Source organism: Oryzias latipes, chromosome 12 (genome assembly GCF_053564925.1).
Source record: "Oryzias latipes strain Hd-rR chromosome 12, Olatipes_Hd-rR_3.1".
Taxonomy (NCBI): domain Eukaryota; kingdom Metazoa; phylum Chordata; class Actinopteri; order Beloniformes; family Adrianichthyidae; genus Oryzias; species Oryzias latipes.
The window spans coordinates 30,622,425-30,645,621 of NC_136248.1; the positions used below are offsets into that span (position 1 = coordinate 30,622,425).

The 23,197-nt window shown below is 44.3% G+C and overlaps 2 protein-coding genes across 2 annotated transcripts; both read right to left on the reverse strand.

Moving 5' to 3' along the window:
• On the reverse strand, positions 1-18,061 carry aebp1a (AE binding protein 1a). Its single transcript, XM_011481421.4, has 20 exons — positions 17,538-18,061; positions 12,313-12,516; positions 12,171-12,215; positions 11,828-11,896; positions 10,572-10,631; positions 10,429-10,485; positions 9,734-9,811; positions 9,517-9,626; positions 8,706-8,845; positions 6,701-6,785; positions 6,481-6,625; positions 5,223-5,302; positions 5,007-5,130; positions 4,727-4,923; positions 4,395-4,568; positions 4,196-4,321; positions 3,877-4,123; positions 2,920-3,059; positions 882-981; positions 1-816 (listed from the first exon to the last, which is right to left on the reverse strand). The coding sequence occupies exons 1-20, from the start codon at positions 17,788-17,790 to the stop codon at positions 287-289; spliced, it is 2,964 nt and encodes a 987-aa protein (XP_011479723.1). The 5' UTR covers positions 17,791-18,061; the 3' UTR covers positions 1-286.
• A 4,348-nt stretch (positions 18,062-22,409) lies between these two features.
• On the reverse strand, positions 22,410-23,197 carry pnx (posterior neuron-specific homeobox). Its single transcript, XM_004074620.5, has 2 exons — positions 23,056-23,197; positions 22,410-22,972 (listed from the first exon to the last, which is right to left on the reverse strand). Exons 1-2 carry the CDS (start codon positions 23,168-23,170, stop codon positions 22,554-22,556), a joined length of 534 nt encoding a protein of 177 aa, XP_004074668.1. The 5' UTR covers positions 23,171-23,197; the 3' UTR covers positions 22,410-22,553.

The following is a 23,197-nucleotide window of genomic DNA, read 5'->3' on the forward strand; positions in this document are numbered from 1 at the left end:
TTTTCCTTCAAAAATAACTTTATTTAAAGCGCTGCATAACAGAATAAATCAGTTGAACCGAAGCCTGCTATTACACTTAATCTAAAAAAGGTGACGGGAAGCAGAAAATGTTGTGGAAGTTCTCATTTCCTGCTGAAGTTTCTGCTCTGCAGAGACTGTTTTTTTCATAAAATACTTCCTTTAAATGCCCCAAACATAACGGTTCCGTCTTCTGAGAGGAGGCGTTTTACAGGAATCTGTGTTTGTGCCTCTCCATGTTTGTTGGTTTCGGAGACGCCTCTGCGGTTCAGTCGATGGTCAGTTCAAACGGATAGTCCTGCGTGGGCTGAGAGTCGAAGCTGATGATGTCCAGCGGGTTCTCCGTCAGCCAGTTGTCGTTGAATGAGTCGTACCAGGAGGTGGTCGTCTTGGTTTTTGGCGCCGCAGTTGTGGTGGTGGTGGTGGTTGTTGTTGCTGTTGTGGTTCTGAACACGCGTGACCTCTGCTGCTGACGCAGTCTGCGCAGACGCATGAGTCGCAGGCGCCTCAGTCGGTCTGCGTTGTGGGAGGTGGCCTGCGTTTCGGTGGCAGCGGTGGTGCTGGGGGGCGGCGTAGTCCTGGGTGGGCGTTTCACCAGCCGGATGGGCCTGTTGCCGCGCAGCGCCATGATCTGTTTGATGCGGCTCCAGTTGGACTTGGCTAAGGTGAAGCTGCAGGGCGTGGCTCCGGGCTCGTACCCCACCAGGCACAGCCTGGTCTGGGGGGTGTAGTTGTCGGCTTTCGCCGTCACCTTGTACTCTCCGGGGTTCAGGAGGCGCCAGTAGTCCCCGCCTGCAGCTGCGGTGGCACAGGGGTCAGGCGGGGTCGGTGTGAAAAACAACCAACGGTTCTTCTCTTCTTACCGGTTCTGACGTCGTGCTGGATTCCCTCCACAGAGATGGTGGCGTTGGGCAGCGGGTTTCCCTCCACGTCTTTCACCACACCTTTAATCCCCCGATTCACCTGTCAGAGCAAAGACTTCAGGAGAAACGGCAGAGACTTCTGTCTGAGGTTTCCCACAATCCCACAGTGCTGATGTTTCTGCACAGTTGGGATTGGAACAGTTTAGGGTTTCCACTAGAATACCTCTGCTCTCTTTCTATTAATGGATCACCTAGAAACACCCCCCCACCCCCAATTACTATATATGAGACCTGGACTGAGTGACTCCGCCCCCTTGGCGTTCCAAACAGGAAGTACTGGCAAAATACCGTAGACTTCTAAAGAGAAACAAACAGCTGTTATTCCCTCTATTGGTCAGAATAACAATTCTTGCTCTTTTTTTTTTATATCTTAATAATTTTTTTTTCATGATTTTCTTTTTCTGTAGTTCAAGTTATAAACGGACCAATCAGATCTCCTAATAAAAGTGGGTGGAGCCTGCTGGCCCCCAACGTTCAAAATGTTTGACAAATATCAGGTAGCCCACTTTGAAGTGATGGGTGTGGCCTTCCAACAAGCTCACTCCTGATTGGCTCCAGCGCGTCGGTGTCCGTATCGTGGGAAAATGGCGACTGAATCGACTTCATTTGGTTGGAGCCAGAGGTTACTCATTTTCTCACTCAGTCCAGTTCTTTGATACAGGCGATGGTTTTGCTTTTTCATGAATCCAGAAAAATCACGCAGTTACAACACCTAGTCACAGGGGGGCACTGTTACCTCAATGGAGCTCAAACTAAAAGCATGAAAAAAGACGAAAACTGGACGGTTCTCTTCTGGTCATTAAGTGAGGAGAACTTCTACTACGTCGTTCATGAACAGAAAGCCTGATTTTTTTTTTTTTTTTTAGTTCGTTCGGTTCGTAAGTCCTTTTGTTGACGGACAGTAACTGTGCCGCCTCGTTTATGATCAAATGGAGGCTTAAAAACTTTGGTGACTTTCTCTCCGCCAAAACATTTGTAAATCAACTGCCAGAAACAAGCAGCCAAACTCCGGCCCTCGGGTTCCACCGTCCTGGTTGTGGTCCAGCCATCCCTAAGGGCGGCAGAACACCTGGATCACATGATCAGGTGAGCTGAGTCCACAACCTGATCCAGGTGAGCAGCATCAGCAACAACCAGCAGGTCCCAAATTAGCTGTGATTCCATTATGCTCAAAACTTAATCTAAATTCTAGAAATGTCAGAAAAAAACACAATTTTAACACTGTTTCCATTAAATCCTAATTATGAGATTAAACGCAAACCAACTCACACGATTAGTCATTCAGAAACACGGCAAACGGATGGGAACAACTGATTGACAGCAGATACATTCAAATTTCTGTCACTCTAGTGCTCATCATCATCTCTCAAAGGAGACGGCGGCGTCTTCTTCAGGCTGTGGAGCGGCGAGCTCCTTACACGTGGATGGGAGGGGCTACGGAAAAAGGCATTTTGGGAAATGTAGGTTTTCAGAGGAGCTGTGGATCCAATAATTCCACATCAACTTTTGATGAGCTGTGTGATGCTGGGGGAGCTCTGGTGGCGCCCGCCGTGCAACGCCCAAGGCCGCCATTTCCTACCAAGAAGCGCATCGCCATCTGGTTGTTGGTCACATGACTCATTTATTTCGAAAAAAATTGTTTTCATTGCAGTTATGGGAAACATGACAGTTTGGATACGCCTCAAAGACCTCCAAGAGCAATTTTTTTTTTGATACATGCAAGTTTTTTTTTTTTTTTGGTCGTGTTTCCGTTGGAAGAATTTATCACAAATCCATTTTGCACAATAGCCAACGGAAACGCAGCTATTATGATGTTTCACAGAAGATGAAAAGATGTCAAATTATCAAGTTATTTCAGTTATTCAGTAAACAAATGGAGAGTTTGACCCTTAAGGGTCAGAACATAAAAAAAAAAAACAGTTACAGAGCAGAAAACCTGGAAGCCCCCCCCTCGTATTCAAATCTGTCCGGCGCTCACCTGCTCGATGAAGGACAGCAGAGCCTCGCGGTTGTTCTCCCACTCCAGAGGCAGCTCGCTCTCGTGGGGAAACTTGTCGCATCCCAGGAAGATGGAGAGCTCAAAGCAGTTGGTGTGCAGGTAACTGAAGTCGTTCATGCCTGAGGAAGAAGCGGGTTGACATCATCGTCAAAGACCAGAGGAACGCGGACTGTTGTCCGTTAAACTGATCATCCAGGAGACAAAACTGTGTCCAGATGAAACCGGAACAGGTTTAAAAGATGGATTTAGATGTGACATGTTGACTTTAGACCCGCTTTCCATGATATCAAAAGAAGCAAACCCCCTTATTCGTAATAAGACTTTCTAGACTGAATAACTAGAGCAGCATTTCGTCAACACACACCGTCCGTCTGCCACTGAGACCTTCAGGATTTAAAGCTGCTGCACAAACACAGTTAAGAACATCTTCTGGCTTATGACTCCAAATGTTTATGTCTGGTTTGAGCTTTTTCCGATTCACTTCGATGCAAATCTGCCTTCTGATAGGTCCTTCACTTCTGTTGGAGGTTTAATATCCACAATAGATAGATGAAAGTTCATTGTTTAAAATATTAGTTAAAAAAATTCTAAAATAGGGGCGTGGTTACTTAATGGACACCTGGTTGTTCCAGTTAAATCTCTGCATCCGTCTTTTATAGTATTTTTAGCTCCGGTTCTGTTTTTGTACTGACCTCTTTGACAGATGGACCTTGAAAAAGAGATGCTGGTCTGAATGGATCTGTATTTGGGCAAATACACTAAATGAGGAAGGGTCATGCCCCCATCTGACCCGTCTGTGAGGGAAGCGGTGCCGTTTTTACATCCGTTAAACTACATGACATCGTAGACGTTGGTAAACGCTCTCTCTTGCTAGTTTACTGTCCAAAATCTTTCATGATCGCTAGTCCAAAAGTTAGTGACTCTCTGCCCACTTACTGCCCACCACCGGCTTCCAGCCCGCCCTGTTGCTGATGCCCTGCCCACCAGTGACGTCATCACCGTGACACGATCCTCTGTAGGTCTCCGTCATGGTCAGGTGACTGTGGGCGTACGACATCGCCAGCCAGCGGAACATGGCGTCGTCCGGCGTCTCCCTCAGGGCCCCCATGTTCTGCCGCTGGATGCGGGCCCACGACTCCTCGTTCATCTCCGAGTTCACCCTCCAGCGCCGGTTGTCTGTGAGCTTGAACATCAATGTGGCTCAGAATAAGCGTCTCAAAGCTAACTACCGCGTTCATACTGGGTCTTCTCTTACAGACTGTGGGGGCCGCTGCATGTCGAAGGGGTACACCACCAGCTTCTCCCCCCCCTGCAGGTTAGCCCCCAGCACAAACGGGTTCCTCTCCATCCAGGAAATGATGGCTTTGGTCTCCACTGCAAGCTGGAAAAACCGGACATGAGGTGAAAACTGCGTGAAAGTCGAGGTTTCGGGCGCTGTCGACAAACCGACTCACGGAACCGTTGAAGAAGTTTTCTGGGATGGGGATGTGATGATTTGGAACGATCCGGGGAACCCAGTCCCTGTCCTCGGCGCCCCATAAGATGCTGTTCAGGTCCGGGAAGTTCTCAAAGATGTCGTAACCTTCTTCCGTCCAGTGGCCCAAAGCCCAGTTTCCCATCTCAGAACCCTGTGGGACATCAGGGAGGACCGCGTGAGGAGGCGCACACCGCCAAGAGGTGAAAGAAGCCTGACTGTAGCCTCCCGATTTAGTAAAAATGTCACATTATTTTAAGTACATTTATCAAATTTCCGTCTTTGCTCTGAGGTCAGAGGGCGCCGGTTTACCATCTCGTAGGCGAGCTCATAAGCGTCTGGGTTCAACGACGGCACCAAGTGAATCCTGACTCCGTCCACCAGGCGGCGCACTCTGGGATTTTCGTCCTTGTACTCTCTGCACAAGAACTGCATCAGCAGCAGGAGAAGCTCCCGACCCAGCGCCTCGTTACCGTGGAGACCGGCTGTGTAGCGGAACTCCGGTTCACCTGGAGGTGATAAATTTGATTCGCGGGTTGTAAGCATTTTTTTTTTTTACATTCTTAAAATTCCCCGCAGAAGAAACCCTCACCCGTCTCGTGTTCGCCGGGGTTGTCGGAGATCTCCATGGCGTACATCTTCAGGCCGTTCGAGCTCTTGCCGATGTTGTAGATCCGGGTGATGTTGGGACACTCTTCGTTCACAGTTTTCATCATCTTTAGCAGAGGAGATGTCAAATGAACGGTTATTTTGTTCCGTTTGTCTAATCCTGACCTCATAAACCAATAACTCTCCTGAACAAACTCGCCTGCCTCATCTCCTTGTAGTTGTGGTGTCTGAAGTCCAGATCATCAGAGGAGTTGACCTCATTCTCACTGTGGAAGCTGCCTGGAAGGACAGCAGAAAAACTTTATTGTTCTGCTCCATCTTCTCACCTGTCTTCTGAATGAAGATGGAGCAGGTTCAGAAGTTCAAGACCAAAACATTTTGGAGCTACAAAGAATCATTTTTTTGACAGAAAACCTCTTGGTGACCCTCAGGACTTTGGGGAAACTCTTCTGTAGATCAGGGAGGTCATAGTGGTTCCTTTTGGAAGATGTTCGTCCTGCTAAACCTGAACTGGAAGGCGGCGTTTCAGGAAAAGGTCACACCAACAGTTGAACATGGTGGTGGGAGTGTGATGGTCTGAGGCTGTTTTGCTCTTTCAAGACATGGAGGCCTTATTTTGGTGAATCTACCCTTTGATTTTAAGCTGAAACGGAAGCAGGTTCTGGTTCTGATCCAAATCACACCAGCTGGTCCACCTCTGAAGGGTTAACTTTTTTTTTCTTTTCCTTTCGACTACCGTAACTCTTCAACCATTTACGCAATTAACGTTATTCCAGCGGATTCTAAAGCGGAGAAAAGCAGCTTTGAACCGACATGCAACACTTGAGTGATGTACTGCACGTCGGTGCAAAGCCGATGTGAAAAGCATCTGTGAATCTGCTGCTTCACGGCATAAACAGTCAAAGATTCAAGGTATTTCACAGAGCGTGTGTTATTAAGATCGTCTCTGGTGTTAAAAGTTTAAGAAAAAACTAAATGAAGACTTTGGAGCGGCCTTGTTAGAATCCTGACTGGAATCAGACTGAAATGATTAAAGCCTTTATCACAACCGTACGACAGCAACACCTGTAGGTCAGAGGGTGCCTGGAACTTCCATTAGCCCTTCCAATACTTCACAATACGTCTACCACTGGCACAACAATGGTACGTTCCATTGAGGTGGGTGTATGAGCCTCAAGGGAGCGGAAAGAGACCCCTGCGCACCCCTTAAGATGTGGCTGCCCCTCTCTGTAACCCTCCACGGACCTGGACAGCCTAAATCCTGCAGAACCCAAACGGGTCAACACGGGCTTTTTAGTTGAGTGTGAGCGGTCTAAAGGCCATCCCTTTCCACATGTGGACTTTTTTCAGTGTTTGCTTGCTCAGACAGAACAGAGATTTTTGCGGGGTCAGAGTTCGAGGCCTGTAAATATGCGGATGCAGCTCAAATTCGGACAGGAGGGGTTCTGTTGACTGACTGGGGAGCTGGCAGGCCAGGATCTCCGCTCTCAGACACAGCGAGCCGTTCCAGCTCTGAGGCAGGATGCGGATGTAACGAGCAACCACCGGAGCAGCCAACTGGTTCATCACAGGCGTGTCCTTGTCCACATTGCCGTAGAACAGCTGCAGGAGGGGACAAGCGACTGTGATTGGTTGCTACCATGTTTGAGCGTCACATTGACTTGGTGTTCTGCTCACCCACTCAGCGTAGCCATCATGCAGCACCGTCCAATCACGGCTGTCGTTACTGAAGGCCACGAAAAAGGACGACACGAAATCCTCTCTGAAACGACAAGTGATTGTTATCCACGAACAAACGCCACTTCAGGCTCATGAACGAAAGGATTTAAGGGAGGAAACTGATTTGCTGGGGCGACCCCGAAGGGAAAAGGAGAAGAAGAAGAATGGAATAGATTTATCAAAAATTCAATCACAATTGGAAAAAAAAACAAACTTAAACCTACGGCGGCCCTGAAGTGCAAATCAGTCCACGCAACAACATATTAAAGATTACAACAGCAATAAAAAAGCAATTAAATACTAAAGAAAATTAAAACATTGAGACAAAATTCCAAAACAAAAATATAAATAAAAGAAGTAATTTCAGAAAATAAAAGTGAAATGTTCAAAAGGAAACCAAGAAAGGAAGGTGGTATTCTTCTTTATTTTGAAAAAATAAACAAACATGCAAACAATGAAACGGACTGTGGCCTATTTATTTAGCTGCATTCACGTAAAAAGTCTATGTAAACGGGTGTAAATGTGCGTTTCAGGGCCTCTGCGTTTCAAACTCTTCGTGTTTGCGTGATGCTCTGCACATTGAACGCACATTAACGGTTGAACCAGTTGAACTTTGGTCAGTCAGAGACTCAGGTTTGGTAGTGAGGAAGGGATGGTGTCCCCTTTGATTCACTGAACCGTTTGTAAAATGATCATGAAGAAGATATTAATCAGTGGGGTTTGTGCCCGACCACAATTCTGACTCTTTCCTATAGCAGAATCGAGCTGTGAAAGAAAAAGAAAAAGTCCAGCGTGAACAACATAAATGTCGATTCCACCGCATTCTTGAATGAGGGTTTAGGACGTTCTTGAACGCACGTGTCCTGAGCCTATCGGCCCCTCTGGAGGCTTCAACTGGAACATCAGCGCTACACACAGGACTGCCCAATCCTGTTCCTGGAGATCTACCACCCTGCTGTTTTCCAGATCTCTCTAAACTGCTTTGTGCTGATCGCCTGACTAAGGCGCTTATTCTGATTACCTGATCATACCTGATCCAGGTAATCTGCAGCAGAGAGCTGGAAAAATGGCAGGATGGTAGATTCCAGGATCATGATGGGGTTCCCTCCTTGACACCAGCTGTCTTCTCTCAAGGCCGCGTCACACAGCCACTTCATACATTTTGATGTATGAAGTTTCGGTCTTTCGTGATCCATGTGTGATTTCTGTAATTCACAAGTGTTTCTTGCGTTTGTCATTCGTCGATGCGCGCAGATGTCCATTGAGGATTTCAGCCAACATGTCTTTATGTGAATTTGGTTTTGAGCTGTTCACAATTGAACAGTTTACGCGAATTTTATATATTTTATGCACAATTATAGTGCAAATCTTACGTAATTGTTGCAAGATGCATAAGCGAATTTGTGTTGTTCCACCAGTGTCTAACGGACTTTTCACTCATGAACCACCGATGTATAACTTTTATATCTCGGACGTGCCACGTTAAAATTACGTAATTAATGCACGAATCACTGATAAATTGCATATAAACTACACAATATTCACGCACGGTTCTGTTTTACGTTGGTTTACGTGTTCTTTGCGTGGTTTTAATGTGCTTCATTTGTGATATATCTGTGAAAATTTCACGTGAAGTTCACAACATTTCTCACTTTTTCCATGTATATTCACTTATGACCAATTCTCATCTGTACAGTAGGCACAGTAGTGGCTGTAGAACAACGCCAAGCAGGTGCAGCACTTTTTAATCCTTAAACCAAAATAGACGGATTTCTGTTATTCGCTTAGTCTGATAAGGATTAGTTTTTGTTTTCAGAAACATTTGATACTAATTAAGACTCATTTGTGTTTTTTTGTTTTGTTTCACATGTCAACACATTAGCTTTTGTAAAAACTGTTTTCTCGTCATTTAAACACTAAACTGTAGCAGTTTGTCGTGTTCATTTTAACGCCTCATACTCACTGCTTCTCTGAATTCCTCCCCTGTGTGATGATTCCACTGAACTCCACCTCTCTGCGGGCGTCCACTTCAAACCAGTGCTCCTTCTCCTCCGTCTCTGCGCACCACGCACCTCCATAAATGTCATCTTCATCGTTGGTGCTCTGTACACAGAACCCAGAAATCAGTCTCTGCTTCCTCCTCCCACGTTTACTCCTTTTTAGCATGAGTGTCTGTGATGAATCTTGTTTCTGCACTACATCCACTACATTATTCATTTGGAACCATGTGACCTACAGGAGAAAATTCCTTTTGGCTTCAGATAAAAGACAAACTTTATGACGATGATGCAGTTGTATACCTCTAGGATTCTTGTGAAATATTCAAGCTAAATGTGAAGCTATGTGTTTATGCGTATAAAGAATTTGAAATTAAACTCGCTCCTTTACATTGACTGTATCTGAGAAGTGGACTGAGTGACCACTCCCCCCTAGCATTCCAAACAGGAAGTATCCACTTGTTCCGTAGACTTCTATAGAGAAATAAACAGCTGGTGTTTCTTATAGAACCCCTCCACACCCCCAACAGTGGGCACTATATTCAGGACCTCATGCTTTTGAAGAAAATCAAAACTTCCATGCTTTATCTGTGGTTTCTCACTAGCTTTGAGAAATAATCCCTTGTGGTGAGTCTGCTGCAGCTCATAGTTGCCACATGTGATGCACAACAAAGGGTTAAGGTGTCTGAGGCCACGGTAAGTTTAGCTTTGGATTCATCTGGAAAATGTCAAAAGTCTTTGTGGTGGTGGAAAAGATAGTTCTGTACTGGGGAGAACCTGCATGTTGAGGCGTCCTCTCTGAGCAGAGAAGCCATGGTGAGACTGGGAAGACGCCAGCAGCTGGTCGTCTTCCACTCGATGAGACTCCAAGCCAAGAGGAGGACAGTCTGACGGGAAAAACAGACACAAATCCTCAGGAACAAGGATGAAACAGATGGAGGAAACACCAGAGACTTCACTGATTCGTGGAGTCATATCTGACGAGCTTTCAAACCTTTTGGTTTTGCTGGCGCTGAAGTCTGCCTCAGTCTCTCCTCTTCCTCTTCCTCCCACTTCTTCCTCAGCTGCTTGGCTTTCAGGGAAAAAATAGAAAATAATTAGGTGAACTCTTAGTATTCTTATCTGTTGTGTTTCAGTCTTTAGAATCTTAAAACCCCATCCAGACTTTTCTGTTTGGCCAAAGGAAATCCCCTGAAAGTGTCTGGGTGAAAGACATAAGAATCGTTCTGGACGTGTCCACGTTTAAAAGGGATTCTTAAACAGTATAAAATGGAAATGATCTAACCGGACTTTCATTTCTTCTTGGTCCAATCTGCTTCTTTTGGTTTAGAGTTTTGGTGCAGTTCTTGTGTTAGAGTCAGCAGTGGTTAGTTAGCATGGAAGTGACCGCTGAATCAACCGCTGAATCGGATTGACGGAGAAGGTGGCGCAAAAATGGCGGGTTATCTACCAGAAACCTTCGCATCTAAACGGTCATTAACCCTTGTGCTATCCTAGACACTAACATTGGGAGTTGGATCATCTAGACCCCACAAGACAATGTGTTGAACCTTTTTTCTTCAATGATTTGTGAACCTCACTGGTGTCATGAAATCTTTCCACCTTTCTCATGGTAGGGAGAACACGTCAATGCTCTTCTTGACCCCATTGGAAAGCACAAGGGTTACAGGAACAAAGTGAAGCAAGAACCTTTTTCTTCCTTTTCCTTTCGCTCTCTTTCTTCCTCTTCTTGTTTTTTCACTGCCACTGTGGTGAGAGAATGAGAGACAGATTAGACCGACTCGTTCCTGGTGATGGTAAACCATTATCATTGTTGCCGAACGCAGACGCACAGTCGGTGTAGTCGTACTCTTCATACCAGGAGCCGTTGAATGGAACGGAGGTAGTTTCCTCTGAAGTGGAAGATAAGATAAGAAAATGTTGTCATACTTCTTTATTGAGTCTAAACTCAAATCATGTCAACAGTTTTGTGTTATATCAAAGGGTAAAAATAAAAACATCAAACTGTTTGTTAGAATTAAGCATCCATCCATCCATCCATCCTCTTCCACTCATCTGGGAGTGGGTAACAGGGACAGTAGTCTAAGCATAGATCCCCAGACTTCCCTCTACTTGGCCACTTTCTCCAGATCCTCTGGGGGGACCCCAAGGTGTTCCCAGGCCACCCGAGAGCTTTACTTTCTGTCCCAGCTCTCTCTTCACCACAACAAACCGGTACAGCGACCACATCACTACGGATGCCGCTCCAATCCGCCTGTTGATCTCATGCTCCAATCTTTCCTCACTCCTGAACAAGACCCCAAGATATTTCAACTCCTCTACCTGGGACAGGAGCAGTCCACCCACCCAGAGATGGTAAAGTACCTTTCTCAGGTCAAGAAACATGGCCTCAGACTTCCTGACACTCATCCCAGCCGCTTCACACTCGGCCGGGAATCACCCCAATGCATGGCGGAAGTCCTGGCTAGATGAAGCCAACAGGACAACATCATCTGCAAAGATCAGAGAAAAAATCCTGTTGTCCCCCAAACCCCCTGTGGTCTCTGGCTGTGTCTAGAAATTCTGTCCATAAAGACTATGAACAGAATCTGTCATAAAGGGCAGTCCTGTCCAATATGCACCGGGAACAGGTCCAACTTACTGCTGGCTACGCAAACCAAGCTCCGGTTTACTCTGGTCAAACAGAGACTGAACAACCCTTAGCTAAGCTTCCCGTACCCCATACTCCCAGAGCGGCCTCCACTGGACGGCACAGGATCGAAGGCTTCCTCCAAATCCACCAAACAGATGTGGACTGGATAAGCGAACTTCTACGAACCCTCCAGCACCCTAAAGAGAGTGTAGAGCTGGTCCACTGTTCCAACCGGACTGTTGTTCCTAAATCTGAGGTTCAACTATCGACCAAGGTCTAAGAGTTGGGCTAAGATCAAAGCAAAACCATCTGAAGAGCGATGCAAGAGGACTCCAGTTCAAGAAACTCTACTGGTAATTTCATCTTCTGCTTCAAACCGATCGCCTATATTTTCCTTCGTTTTTGTACCAAATGAATAGGCTTGATGGTCAGAAGAACTCCGTTCACTGAGGTTACCTGGTATGTACATGATGACCTCCGTGGTTGCGATTTCTTTCTGGTCTGTCTGTCGAACTGTTGGCTCATCTGTGAAGAGAAACTCATCAAGACCTTCATTTTTCTCTTGCTCAGGAAAAAGAGAACGCTTGAGTGGAACCTAACGAATCACTGGAATGTCTGTTAAAAGTCAGAAAAATAATAATAATAATGGATTGGATTTATCTGAAGACGGATGTCGGGAACTCTTGTCCTTTTATGCGAACCTCAAACATCATCTTAGAAATACTCCAGAGGAAGTTTGAGTGTCTCAACAAAAACATGGAATGTACCATGTGGTGGTGGGGGGCATCCAGAGTCTTACCTTGACCAGGCTCAGTAGGCTCCTCAGGAGTTGAAGGTTCAATCGCTGTGAATGTCAAGCAAAGTTTTCAACTTATTTAACCCGACATGATCCTGAAATTCTCCTCCTGTGTTCTTGTACGGTAAATCTAAAACATTCTCACGTGTTTTCAGGCCCAGCTCGATCAGCAGTCTCTCCTCCTCGTCTAGAGGTGCTGTGGTCGTCGTTTTCGGCCTCCTGGTGGGTTTTGGTTTCTTGGTTGGTTTTGGTTTCTTGGTTGGTTTTGGCAGTTTGGGCTTTTTGGTGGGTTTAGGACCTTTCTGCTTTTTGGCTTTGGCCTCTTTCTCTGCAGCCTTCTTCGCTCTGGCTGCAGACAGACAGAAATATTTGGTTAATTAGGAGCAGAATGCGGAGTGCATGAAGACATAAAGAGCAGCAGATTTGTAGCTTCTTGAAACATTTTTATTGTGGCTCTACATGACGTTTAACTATAGAATGTTTTTCCACAGTTTTCTTTATAGCCATGCCGATGTTTTTAAAGCAGTCATCAATCTGAAACACATGTGTCTTCATTTGTTCCAAAGCAAATGAAAAGACTCCGAAATGGTGAAATTCCTCAGCTGTCTGAGCCACAAAAACAGGAAATTCTACTTTTAAAACCAAACGTATTCCAGAACGTGTCAAATATTGTTCTATTTTATACTTAAATAAGGGCTGATTAACATGTAAATGTTGCTTTATTATACCATGATATTGATATTTTAGAGGATTCTTGCTGCAAACTCGTGAACAAAAAGAATGAGACCAGGATCTATATTTCAAATCTATTTCAGGGTTGCTGTAGCCAATCCCATCCCAGGCAGGGATTGGGTTCGCAGTCTTGGGAGGCACTCTAGTTGATTCACATTGTTGGAGTTTGGGAAGCCGGATAAACCCACAGAAAGGATTCCAACCAGCGGTTTCTTAATGTAATGCTACGATCACATATCCCCAAAATGCCACCACACAGCCACCTTAATACAAGTAAATCCAGCAGGTGGTCATTTGGCAACATTTTGTTATCGGTAGGCAGCAGTCACATTTTTACACGCCGGAGGTTTTAAGAAAAATGTCAAATTTTTCAACAACTGGATGATTTTTTTCTAGAAGTTGATCAGTGGCCACCCAGGCACATTTCAAGGTCACACAGTGAGAGACCAGTGACCCACAGAATGGCCCACTTTTTATGTACCCCCAGGCTACTGGGCGGCTGGGGGGCAGTGGCATTTGATATAGACGGCTGGAGATCTGGCTGCCACTGCCCTGTGGCTGCCCAGCTGTCACCCCATTCCATAGTGGCGTCAAAATCAACCTTTTGAGCTTTTAAGTGTATTAGAATGTTCATTCGTCACTATCAACAACCCCAAAGTGGTATCTTGATCCATTCACGTATTTCTGAGTCTTCCTCTAAATACCTGCTCTCTGAGCACCAGCCCCTCCCAACCTGTGAAAACTAGGAAGTTATGACATTGTGACATCACAAAGTGAGGAACCGCCCCTTCCAGGAAGAGTGTGCGCTGCCAGCCCCGCCCCCCAGGCTAACACACGCCCACTTTCTCCGTGGAGGTTGTGGTGATTGGCTAAACTAAAATATGCACATCAATCTTTGCAAAAGTTTGGATGTTTTTTATTTTCGTGGGAGAGACGCAGACACGCTGCTGTGGCCGACTCTGGGAAGACGTCACAAAATGGGCGGCACCCACAAGGAGCAAAAGGCGGAGCCTCAGTGATCGTGTCGTCTTACTTCTGGGTTTGAAAAACGCTTGTTAAAATAACATGAATAAAAAACATGTTTTCTTCCTAATTCTTTCCTGGTTAGTTTGAATCCAAAAATGAAGAACTCAAACGTTGGGTTAAGTTTTGCATTTTTCTTACCTTGGTGAAAACAAAACATAACTTTTTGCTAAGCAACCATACATGATCAGGTTTTCTGTACAAATGTGTCTAAAAGTTTTCTGGTTTCATTTAAACTAGCCGTTGAGGCTAGTGTGGTCAAGTTGGGATAGGCCCCAGAATTATATATATGTATATATATGTATATATATATATGTATATATATATATATATATATATATATATATATATATATTATAAATTATTATTATTTTTAATTAGTTGAGGCTAAAAATGAACCATTTAAAGAACCACAATGTATTTTAATTTAATTTTTTTTACATTTTCCCATAGTACATATGTTATCTATTACTTATTTTGTGCCCTAAATATCTCCAGATTGTCTAAATTCAATATGGATCAACAACAACAACAACACAACTTAACCCCCCCATCAGGTCTGATGGATACCACATTTATGGAGGCGATCTGGGACTCTGTATTTTTCCCTGCTGCCCCCTCAGGCGTCTGATGACAAACTTCACATGAAGCTGAAAGCTTAAATTGAGGTTCATCCCACGTTCTTGGGATGTTTCAGAGGCTGTAGCTTCACGAGAAAACCCCCCATCAAACACCAACACTGAAGGTCGTCCTCCACTTCTCCTACATTCATTCACAGTCCAGCCATTCCTCATCCTGAACGCACAGAACTGCTGGGTTTCAGTCAGTCGCCCACAGTTTCTGTATTACACAGTAGTAGATGCTTCTTTTCTTTAAATAATTTCTGTCTTTTATGTTTTATAATCTCATTAATATCCATTTCAAAACACATTTTTTATAATAATTATAAAAATAATGAATGGTTTATGTCTCAGGTCATCTTTCTGTCTCTAAAAACAGCAAAAACATCAAAAAACAGAAATCTGTTGGAACAGATGAGACTCAGGGGAGATGAACGGATCAGGAGAAGATCTGATCGCGAGTTCCAGAACAGCTGAAAGCTGCTCCCCATGGAGACGAGAGGAGCGCAAAGGGGTGCAACAGGGAGGAGATCCAGGAGGTGTTATGAAAGTCAGAAGAAGGGTTTAGAGATGGATGCGGGAGCCAAAGGAGCTGCTGGAGAACCGGAGGGAGTGGTGTTTGTGGCTACAATCATATGTTTGATCAGAAAAAAATATTCCTGTTATTCTAAAAAGACGTAATTTTTTTATTGTGTCAAATAGTTTCTTATATTTTAAGGGACTTTTGTTTTAATCACGCTAACTTGTTTTGTTTTTTCCCCTACATTTTTGTTTCAACCTTCAGGTCCAGTCTTTGTACTGAACTTACTGACTTTTGCTGCTTTTCACCGTCTTTCAGTCCAGTCCAAAAACTCCCTTTTTATCACACGAAAACGGCATTTTCCTTGAATTTGAGCCCCTATTTTAGCTGCTGTGCTGCTTTTTTAGTTCAGTCCATGAACTCAACTTTCCATCATTTCAAAACTGCTACTTTTTAACAGATTTTTTGCTCAAATTTCTTAAAACATTTTCTGTTTTTGCTGTTTTCTATTTCATTCATTTTTATTCCTGCCTAGCTACTTGATTATTTGAAAATGAGCAGCTTTTTCACCGATTTTCAGCTCAGTCCCTAAACATGACTTTTTATGATTTAAGAAAATCCAAAATTTTACTGAATTTCAGCTGTTTGACAACTATTTCTTAAAAAAAGTTTTTTTGTTCTGTATTTTGTTCATTTTAAGCCCAGATAACTGTAATGTTTTTCAAAATAAGCTTCTTTTTCACTAATTTTCTGCCTATTCCTTAAACGCCACTTTCTTCTGCTGCTTTTTCTTGTAGCCCAGTTCTTGAACTCAACTTTCTTTAACTTTTTCAAACTTGTTTTCTTTTGTTTGAAAACAGAATTTTTTAACTGAATTTCAGCTCTTTTCTAAATGTTTTTTGGGAAAATTGCTGTTTTAATTGTTGTGTATTCTGTTTGTTTTTTCCCAGCGCGCTTGCCTGATATTTTTGGAAAATACACTATTTTACTTTTTCCGTTCAGTCCTTGAACACAACTTTAGACGTTGGCTGTTTTTTACTCTGTAGTCTATGAACTCATTTTTTTTAACTGTATTTCAGCTCTTGCACATATTTCCCAGAATATTTTCTGTTTTTATTGTTCTTTTCAGCCCAGCTCAGCTGCCTAACTTTTTTTTTAAATGAGCAGCTTTTTCACTGAGCCTTTTAGCTCAGTCCTTAAACATGACGTATGCGATATAAAAGCTGCATTTTCCCTGAATTTCAGCTCTTTGACACGTTGTCTCAGAACATTGGTGCTTGTTTTGTGTGTCGGTGAAGGTTCTCTCATCCAGCTGATCTTGCCCAGAAGTCGCGTCGTCGCAACTGGACCTAAAATCCTCTTCTTTAAAACATTTTGCCGCTCATCCAAGCAGCTTTGTCTGTTTCCATTCTGTATGTTGTTCATTTTAAGTCCAGCGCTGCTACCTGACCCTTTTTTCTTTTTAAAGAAGCTGCTTAATTTCTGATTTTCAGCTCAGTCCTTGAACACGACTTTCTCTAGAGATTTGCAGCTTATTCACTCTCTATTAGTCCTCTCCATGACTTCATTTCTTTAGTAGTTATCTGGTTTTCTCTTAAAGTATGGCTGGTGATTATATACAGCTGCATCTGATTTGTTGATGTTTTTAATCCTGAATCCTCCTTGACATCTGGAGACACGTTGTTCTGGGTTACAGAAGTTTTAACTTCAAGTCCTGAAATGATCAGCAGCTCAGAGCCGATGATTAATTTTTGCTCCGCAAAGCTTAAAGGGAAAAAAAAACCTTTCTGGTTTTTGTTAATTGTGGGCCGTCGTGTAACTGGAATCAGCAGTTTTGCTTCGTGCAGCGGAAAGTTTGAACCTGAGAGCATCAGGGAGGCTGGAAGCTCATTTATGGGGAACATGGTTGTGGAAAGTTTTCTGCTGTTGCTCAGACTTTTCCCAGATGTTCCCTCCTTCTCATGACAGATTCTCAGTTTCTGTCAGCGAGGCGGGTTTAATCGTGGGGCGGCTGAATATTCTCCAGTGAGGTGCAAAAGCACTGCAGCGAACAGGAAACAGAAATCTGAAGAAAATGCAAATAAATACATAAAACTGAGCATTTTACAGAAATGTTTCAAAGACAGAAGCAGCTGAGGAACATCTGAGTCCGTGAAGAAGCTGCATCCATCTTTGGTTCTGACTCAGTTCAACCGGGTCACTGCTTTCTGCAGATGTTGGCGTTCTAAAGTCAAGCATGGAAAGCATTTTAGTTGTAAATAAAGATTTGAAAGTTTTCACTGAATCTTTGCAGCTTTTTTGAGGATTTACTGAAGCAAAACTCTGCTCCGCTTCTTTTGAAAGAAGGTACGTATGAAAGAAATGTGGATGAAACTGACCTTTCTTCTGTTGTGGACCTTAACTATGTTTTTGGCTGCTGGTTCAGCTCCCACTGAAAGGCGTTTTTTCTCTCCAGAGTTGGGAATCTGCACATACCTGCCTCGATTTCCTCTGGAGTTTTTTTCTTCTTTGGTTTTGTCTTCCCGTCTTCCACCGCTCCAGCCGGCTCGTCTGACAGCTCAGCGTCCCCCTTGCCCCTTCCTTGGCCCTCTTCAAGCGGCCCCCCGGCCTTCCTGACCCAAGCCAGGTCCCTGGAGAGCTCCTTCTCCTCAGGGTCTACTTGCTGAGTGCAGACCGGGGTGCAGCAGAGGGTCGCCCCGACAAAGACGAGCAGCACCTCGGCCCTCATCTCTCCACCAAAACACAGGATGAGCTCCAGCAGAATATGTCTCCCCAGCTGAGAAAACAGCTCAGTGTCTGACTTGCAGATGCCAAGAGGTGGGCATGAGAGGGACGGACTGGTGGAGGTCTGGAGAGCTTCCTCCTCTTTGATTAGTCGACTCAGTCGCAGAAAATGTGGAGATCTGGCTGGCGGCCCTGCAGAGGAGGAAAGGCATCTGACTGGAAGTGCAGCTGCAGAACAAAACCTCCCCGGTTCCTCCTACCGATTCTGCAGCCACATCTCTCCCTCATGGCCCTTTACCCCCTTTTCTCCCCTCACCCGTCTCCCTGCAGAGGGGAGGAGCGTCTATCTCGTGACATTCCTGGGAAGGAGGAGGAGAGAAGCAAAGTTTGGGAGACCTTTTTATTTTCATTCTTTGAAGATAAACGCAGAAGAACTTGAACCTGGGGTCAGAAGTTTTCCTTGCAGAATCAAAGGACTTAAGGTGTAAGCATCATTTTTTAAAGCAGCCAGCCGAGTTGATTTACAGTTTTACAGTTTCAGATAAAACTTCAAAACTGAGCATGTAAGTTCCTCAGAAATGATGTGAAGCTTTCAGGAGGAGAATCCTCATAACTGCAATGCGCTGGAGTGTTTGCTGCTAACCCTTTTCAACATATATGTGCTATAGAACATGAAATGAGGATCTCTCTATTATGCATCATTTCTACAAACATCTGCAGCCAGTTGTGGCAAAAGAATTTGGAAAAATCTGATTTCTGCTGATTATCTGAATTCTCTGCAGTTAAGAGACAAACAAACCCCTTCACCACGTGTGCCATTATGTACCATTTCATACATGAAGTCATTTAGTTTGGCATCACTTTGGAAGAAAAAACACATATGTTTATAATGTAAATTGGAAATAACTTTAATCCAGACACGATAATCTCTAAACTGTCTGAACCTCAGAAATTATCTTTTTTTTAGTCCACTTTTGTAGTTATGGTTAAAGGTCCTATATCCTGCTTTTCTGAAGCCTTTCGGAGTAAACTATATCCATATATTTGATAATTAATAACTTTTACACTAAAGAAACATTTTTAAATGAAATATGAGTTATTTTCGTATCCCATTTTCCTACTCGGTCGTAAGACAACTCGATCTCTGAGGCTCCGCCTTTCTCTCTTGGTGGTGCCGCCCATTTCATGACGTCATCCTAGAGCCTGCCACGGCAGAGTGTCTACGTTTCGCCCAAGAACAAAGCTAGTTCCACGGAGAAAGTGGGTATGTCTGTTAGCCTGGGGGCGGAGCTGGCAGCACGGACTCTTCCTGGGAGGGGCAGTTCCCCACTTTGTGATGTCACAATGTGAGAATCCACTCGCTTTTGTTGGGAGGGGCTGGTGCTCAGAGAGCAGGATTTTAGAGGAATACTCAGAAATGAATGGATCCAAATACCACTGGGTTGTTTTTTGTGAGGAAAGAACATTATAAGACACTTAAAAGCTCAAAAAGTTGATTTGCATGACCAGACCCTATAAGTCACAATTGTCTATATCCTTTATATTTTTAAACGAACTGAGACTAAAGCTATATTCACACCACCCTGGAAAATGATGAAAAGTCTATGTAAACACACGAAATAGCGCGTTCCGTGTTCAAATCTTTTGAGTTTACGCATTGCATTTTTACAACTGGCTATTGAACACGCGATCTAAGTTAAACTAGTTGAACTTTGACCAATCAGGGACTCAGATTTGGTGGTGATGTACGGATGGCGCCCCTTTTAATTCACGGAAGTGCCAACCGTTTGTAAATTGATCATTTATATCATATATATTAATATATGTGGTTTGTGTCCGGCCACAATTCTATGACACCGCGTCTTTAATATATCAGAATCGAGCTGTGAAAGAAAAAGCCTGAAGCGAGAATCACCAGATTTCCAACGCTTTGACATTTCTCACCAACCCTGAACAGCTGAAAAAGAACAGAAGCCCCTCCCTGCTGCTCCGGTGTGAACATCACGGGCTAAATGTGCGTTCTTGAACGTGCGTCACATCCAGTGTATCCGTAGCATCCCAGTCTGCTCTACCTGCTCCATCTTCTCTGTCTTGGCCTGCGAAGTTCTCCTACAAAATCAGGGATCAGATGTTTTCCAGACTTTATCAGGGACGTTCAAAGTGAAGTATAATCAAAGTTTTTTCCATTCGTATGTGAAGTTTGTGTTAAATCTACATCTCATGATGATTTCTAGCAGATCCTCTGTGTTTTCTGGAATTGGTTTGAAGGTCTGATTTCCGTCAGAGCAGCAGCTCTCCACATGATGACCACCATCACATCTGTGGGAACATCTGTGTGAGGTTTCACTAAAATAGCTCTGACTCGGGTGTTTTACAGCCTCAGACGACAGACTCCAACGGGTGTCAAACCCAGACCTGATCAATGGAGTCAAAGAACATTTTCTCTCATTTCCGGCCCGGCTGTTCGGGAACGGACCTCCTCTCTTTCTGCTCCTTTTCCCTCCATCTGTTTCCAATCCGGGTTTAAAGCAGATGCGTTCACACTTTGATCCAGCAAACCTCTTAAGCATCAGTGAACAAAAACAAGATCATCCATCATGGAAGCCGAAAAGTTCTCTGAAAAACCTGTTTCTTATGAGAGGCCTGTGAAGGAAGAAGTTCGGTTTGGACGGTTCCCTCACAGCATTCATCTGTTTCCCGCCTGAATCATCTCCTAAATCCATTTCCTCAGGAAGTGAGATGCATTAAGCCTGAAATGGAACCAAAAGAATGCCTCATTCTTCTGTCGCTGAGCCCAAACTGATGCTGGAAGATGGTTGAAGGAAAACCGTCAGCCTCTTTGTTCTGCTTTGGCACCAGAGATGCTCTGATGCAATGAAGCAGGAAGGCCACAAGGGGGCGTGGCAGCAGTAGGGTCACTTACCGCTACAAAACGGTAACGCCTTCACGTAGTAGATCGATCAAGATGTTAATAAAGTCTATATTTTGACTGTGAAATGCTGCCGAGTTCTCGTTCTCAAAGGATTTCCCCAGCAGACTGCAGTGGATGCAGTTTATTTTACCAACAGAAACGCGGCCGTAGAGGTTTTGTTTGTGCTTCTTCAAGAAAGACGTCGTTGCGTTAAAAACTTCAACAACTGAAGCTGAAGAAGGTCTGGACTAAAATAGACTGAGGGCTGTGCTTTAGTGGTTAGCACTCTCAGCGAGAAGCCTCTGCTTCGAATCCTGGCTGGGTTCTTTCTGTGTGGAGTTTGGATTTGGACTCATTTCAACAAGTGTAGAGCAAAGGGGAGTCAAACCTGTTAAAATATCTTAGATGTCTAAAAAAAGGCTTGAAATCTTTGCAAAGATCAAGTATTGTGTGGAGTACGGTGGCCCAGAAGGGTCACAACACAACCGTATAGTGGAGCACCATGGGCCGCTCCTTCCCCCTGACATCCAAAACGTTCGTTTACTACCTGACCGATAGGAAGCTAAGACCTCTCCTTCCCCATCCTACATTCTCTCTTTGAACCTGAACTCACTCCCCTCTGTTGAAACCGTTTTATAACTGTAAGTTTTTGCGGCTGTTTCTAACTTTGAGTGTCTATTTTTTGTCCGGGGATCTTGGGTTCCAGGAAAGGCGTCAAACAAATAAAATGGATTCTTGTTGTTGCTATCATTATCATTCCAGTGTGTTTTGCAAGCAGTTTAAAGCAGCATCTCTGAAAGTGATGGTGTGTGTGTGCGCGTGTGTGTGTGTGTGTGTGTGCAGTTTGAGCAGCTGCAGGTTTTTCATTTTTTTTATTATAAGGAGTTATAAATATGCTTATGGAGCAACATCTGCTTCCCTCCAGGGAATATGGAGTTCAAGGAAGAACCACAAACTGCAGCAGGTAAGTTGTGTTAATTTAATTATTGTCATTTTGTTTGTGTTTAGTGTTATTATGTTCTTGTCAATTTCTGCATTGTGTGATTGATTAAATTACTATTCATATTCGTGTTCACAAAAGTTCTGCAGCTATACCAAATTCAGCTGAACTCCAGGAAGTCACAATAGGTTTCAGGCTTTGGTCTTAAATGAGGATGCTATTGGAAAAAATAAAAAACACATTTCTGCCTCAAATGCTCTGTTTGGCTTTTATTGGAAATGTATTTATAGGGCTCTTTACATATGTTCAAGTGAATTTCTAGTTTAATTAATTATCTAGCTGTTGTTTTTAATAGAGCTACAATTTCCTCCTTGTGGGATCAAGAAAGTTTTATTCTATCCTAAATATTGGCTGCATTTTTCAAATGGCCTTTGAACAATCCTCATGCATGTTTGTGTAGTAAAATGCTTGTAAACCAGCCTCCTTCCATGGAATTCTGTACATAGCCTTTTGGCATATCTGCAAGTCAGGCACTGAGCTGTTTTTTTTTTGTTTTTTTTTTTGTTTTGTGTTGTTCAAACTTCTGCTCTTACTGTGAGTCATAAAAACCAAAAGGAAAACAGAGAACAAGAAAGAAAAGATCAACAAAAGAGAAGAAAACAGCAGTTCTGGACTCAAAACGGTCACAAAATATAGGAATTTATACAACAAAACATTTTCAGGTTTGATTTTTCTGCCTCATTTTTACCATCACAAAAGTTCAATAACACAACTTTATTTATACCTTATAAAAATAAATTATAACATCCTGAGTTCCATCTTCTTTCAGCAGCCGCATTTCTCCTGAAAGTCACACTGGTTTTCGTCTCTGCTGCTCACCCAGGTCCTTTCCGCGCGCCAGTTCATCCGCGCGCCTTCATGCGTAATAGCGGTAAGGCGTCAGCGGCGCAAACAGCTGGACTGGAGAACGCATCTGGCAGTACAGCGGCGCGCATGACTGGGGCGCGCAGAGCCCCGCCGTCTCCTTCCTCTGCAGACTCTCCTTCTTCCACTTGGTGCGACGGTTCTGGAACCAGATCTTCACCTGGGTCTCGGACAGGTGGAGCGCCGAGGCGATAGTGTGCCGCTCCAGCACAGACAGGTAGTGGCTCCTCTGGAAGCTGTGCTCCAGGATCTGCAGCTGCTCCAGCGTGAAGGCGGTGCGCATCCGCCGGCTTCTCTCCGCCTGGCTCTGAGGCTTCAGGGGGGGCCCTGGCAGCAGCCTCCCCTCACCTGCACCTGCCGGGGGAGGCTGCACCTGTCCAGGGTCGACCCGGGCATGATGAGCATGAGCTCCTGCAGGAGAGATAACCCACGTGAAAATAAAGGTCTCGCCGGGCTTTAGAAAAGCTCCGTTCTGCGCAGACTCGGCGCCTTACCTGCAGCCGCTCCACCACAGCTCGGGCTCCCTCTGAACTTGTCTGGATCCAGGATGTCCTCCACGGAAAACGCGGTTCTGCGCGCGCGCGGCTCCTTGGCTTCACCTGGTTGCATGTCAGCTGTCGGTGCGCGCAGGCGCTG

Coding starts and splice junctions, on each gene's coding strand:
- aebp1a (XM_011481421.4), bottom strand. CDS start 17,790: ATGAGGGCCGAGGTGCTGCTCGTCTTTGTCGGGGCGACCCTCTGCTGC. Junction 12,216..12,312: donor CGAGCTGGGCCTGAAAACAC/GTGAGAATGTTT, acceptor TGACATTCACAG/CGATTGAACCTTCAACTCCT. Junction 11,897..12,170: donor GCCTACTGAGCCTGGTCAAG/GTAAGACTCTGG, acceptor TTCTCTTCACAG/ATGAGCCAACAGTTCGACAG.
- pnx (XM_004074620.5), bottom strand. CDS start 23,170: ATGCAACCAGGTGAAGCCAAGGAGCCGCGCGCGCGCAGAACCGCGTTT. Junction 22,973..23,055: donor CTGTGGTGGAGCGGCTGCAG/GTAAGGCGCCGA, acceptor TCTCTCCTGCAG/GAGCTCATGCTCATCATGCC.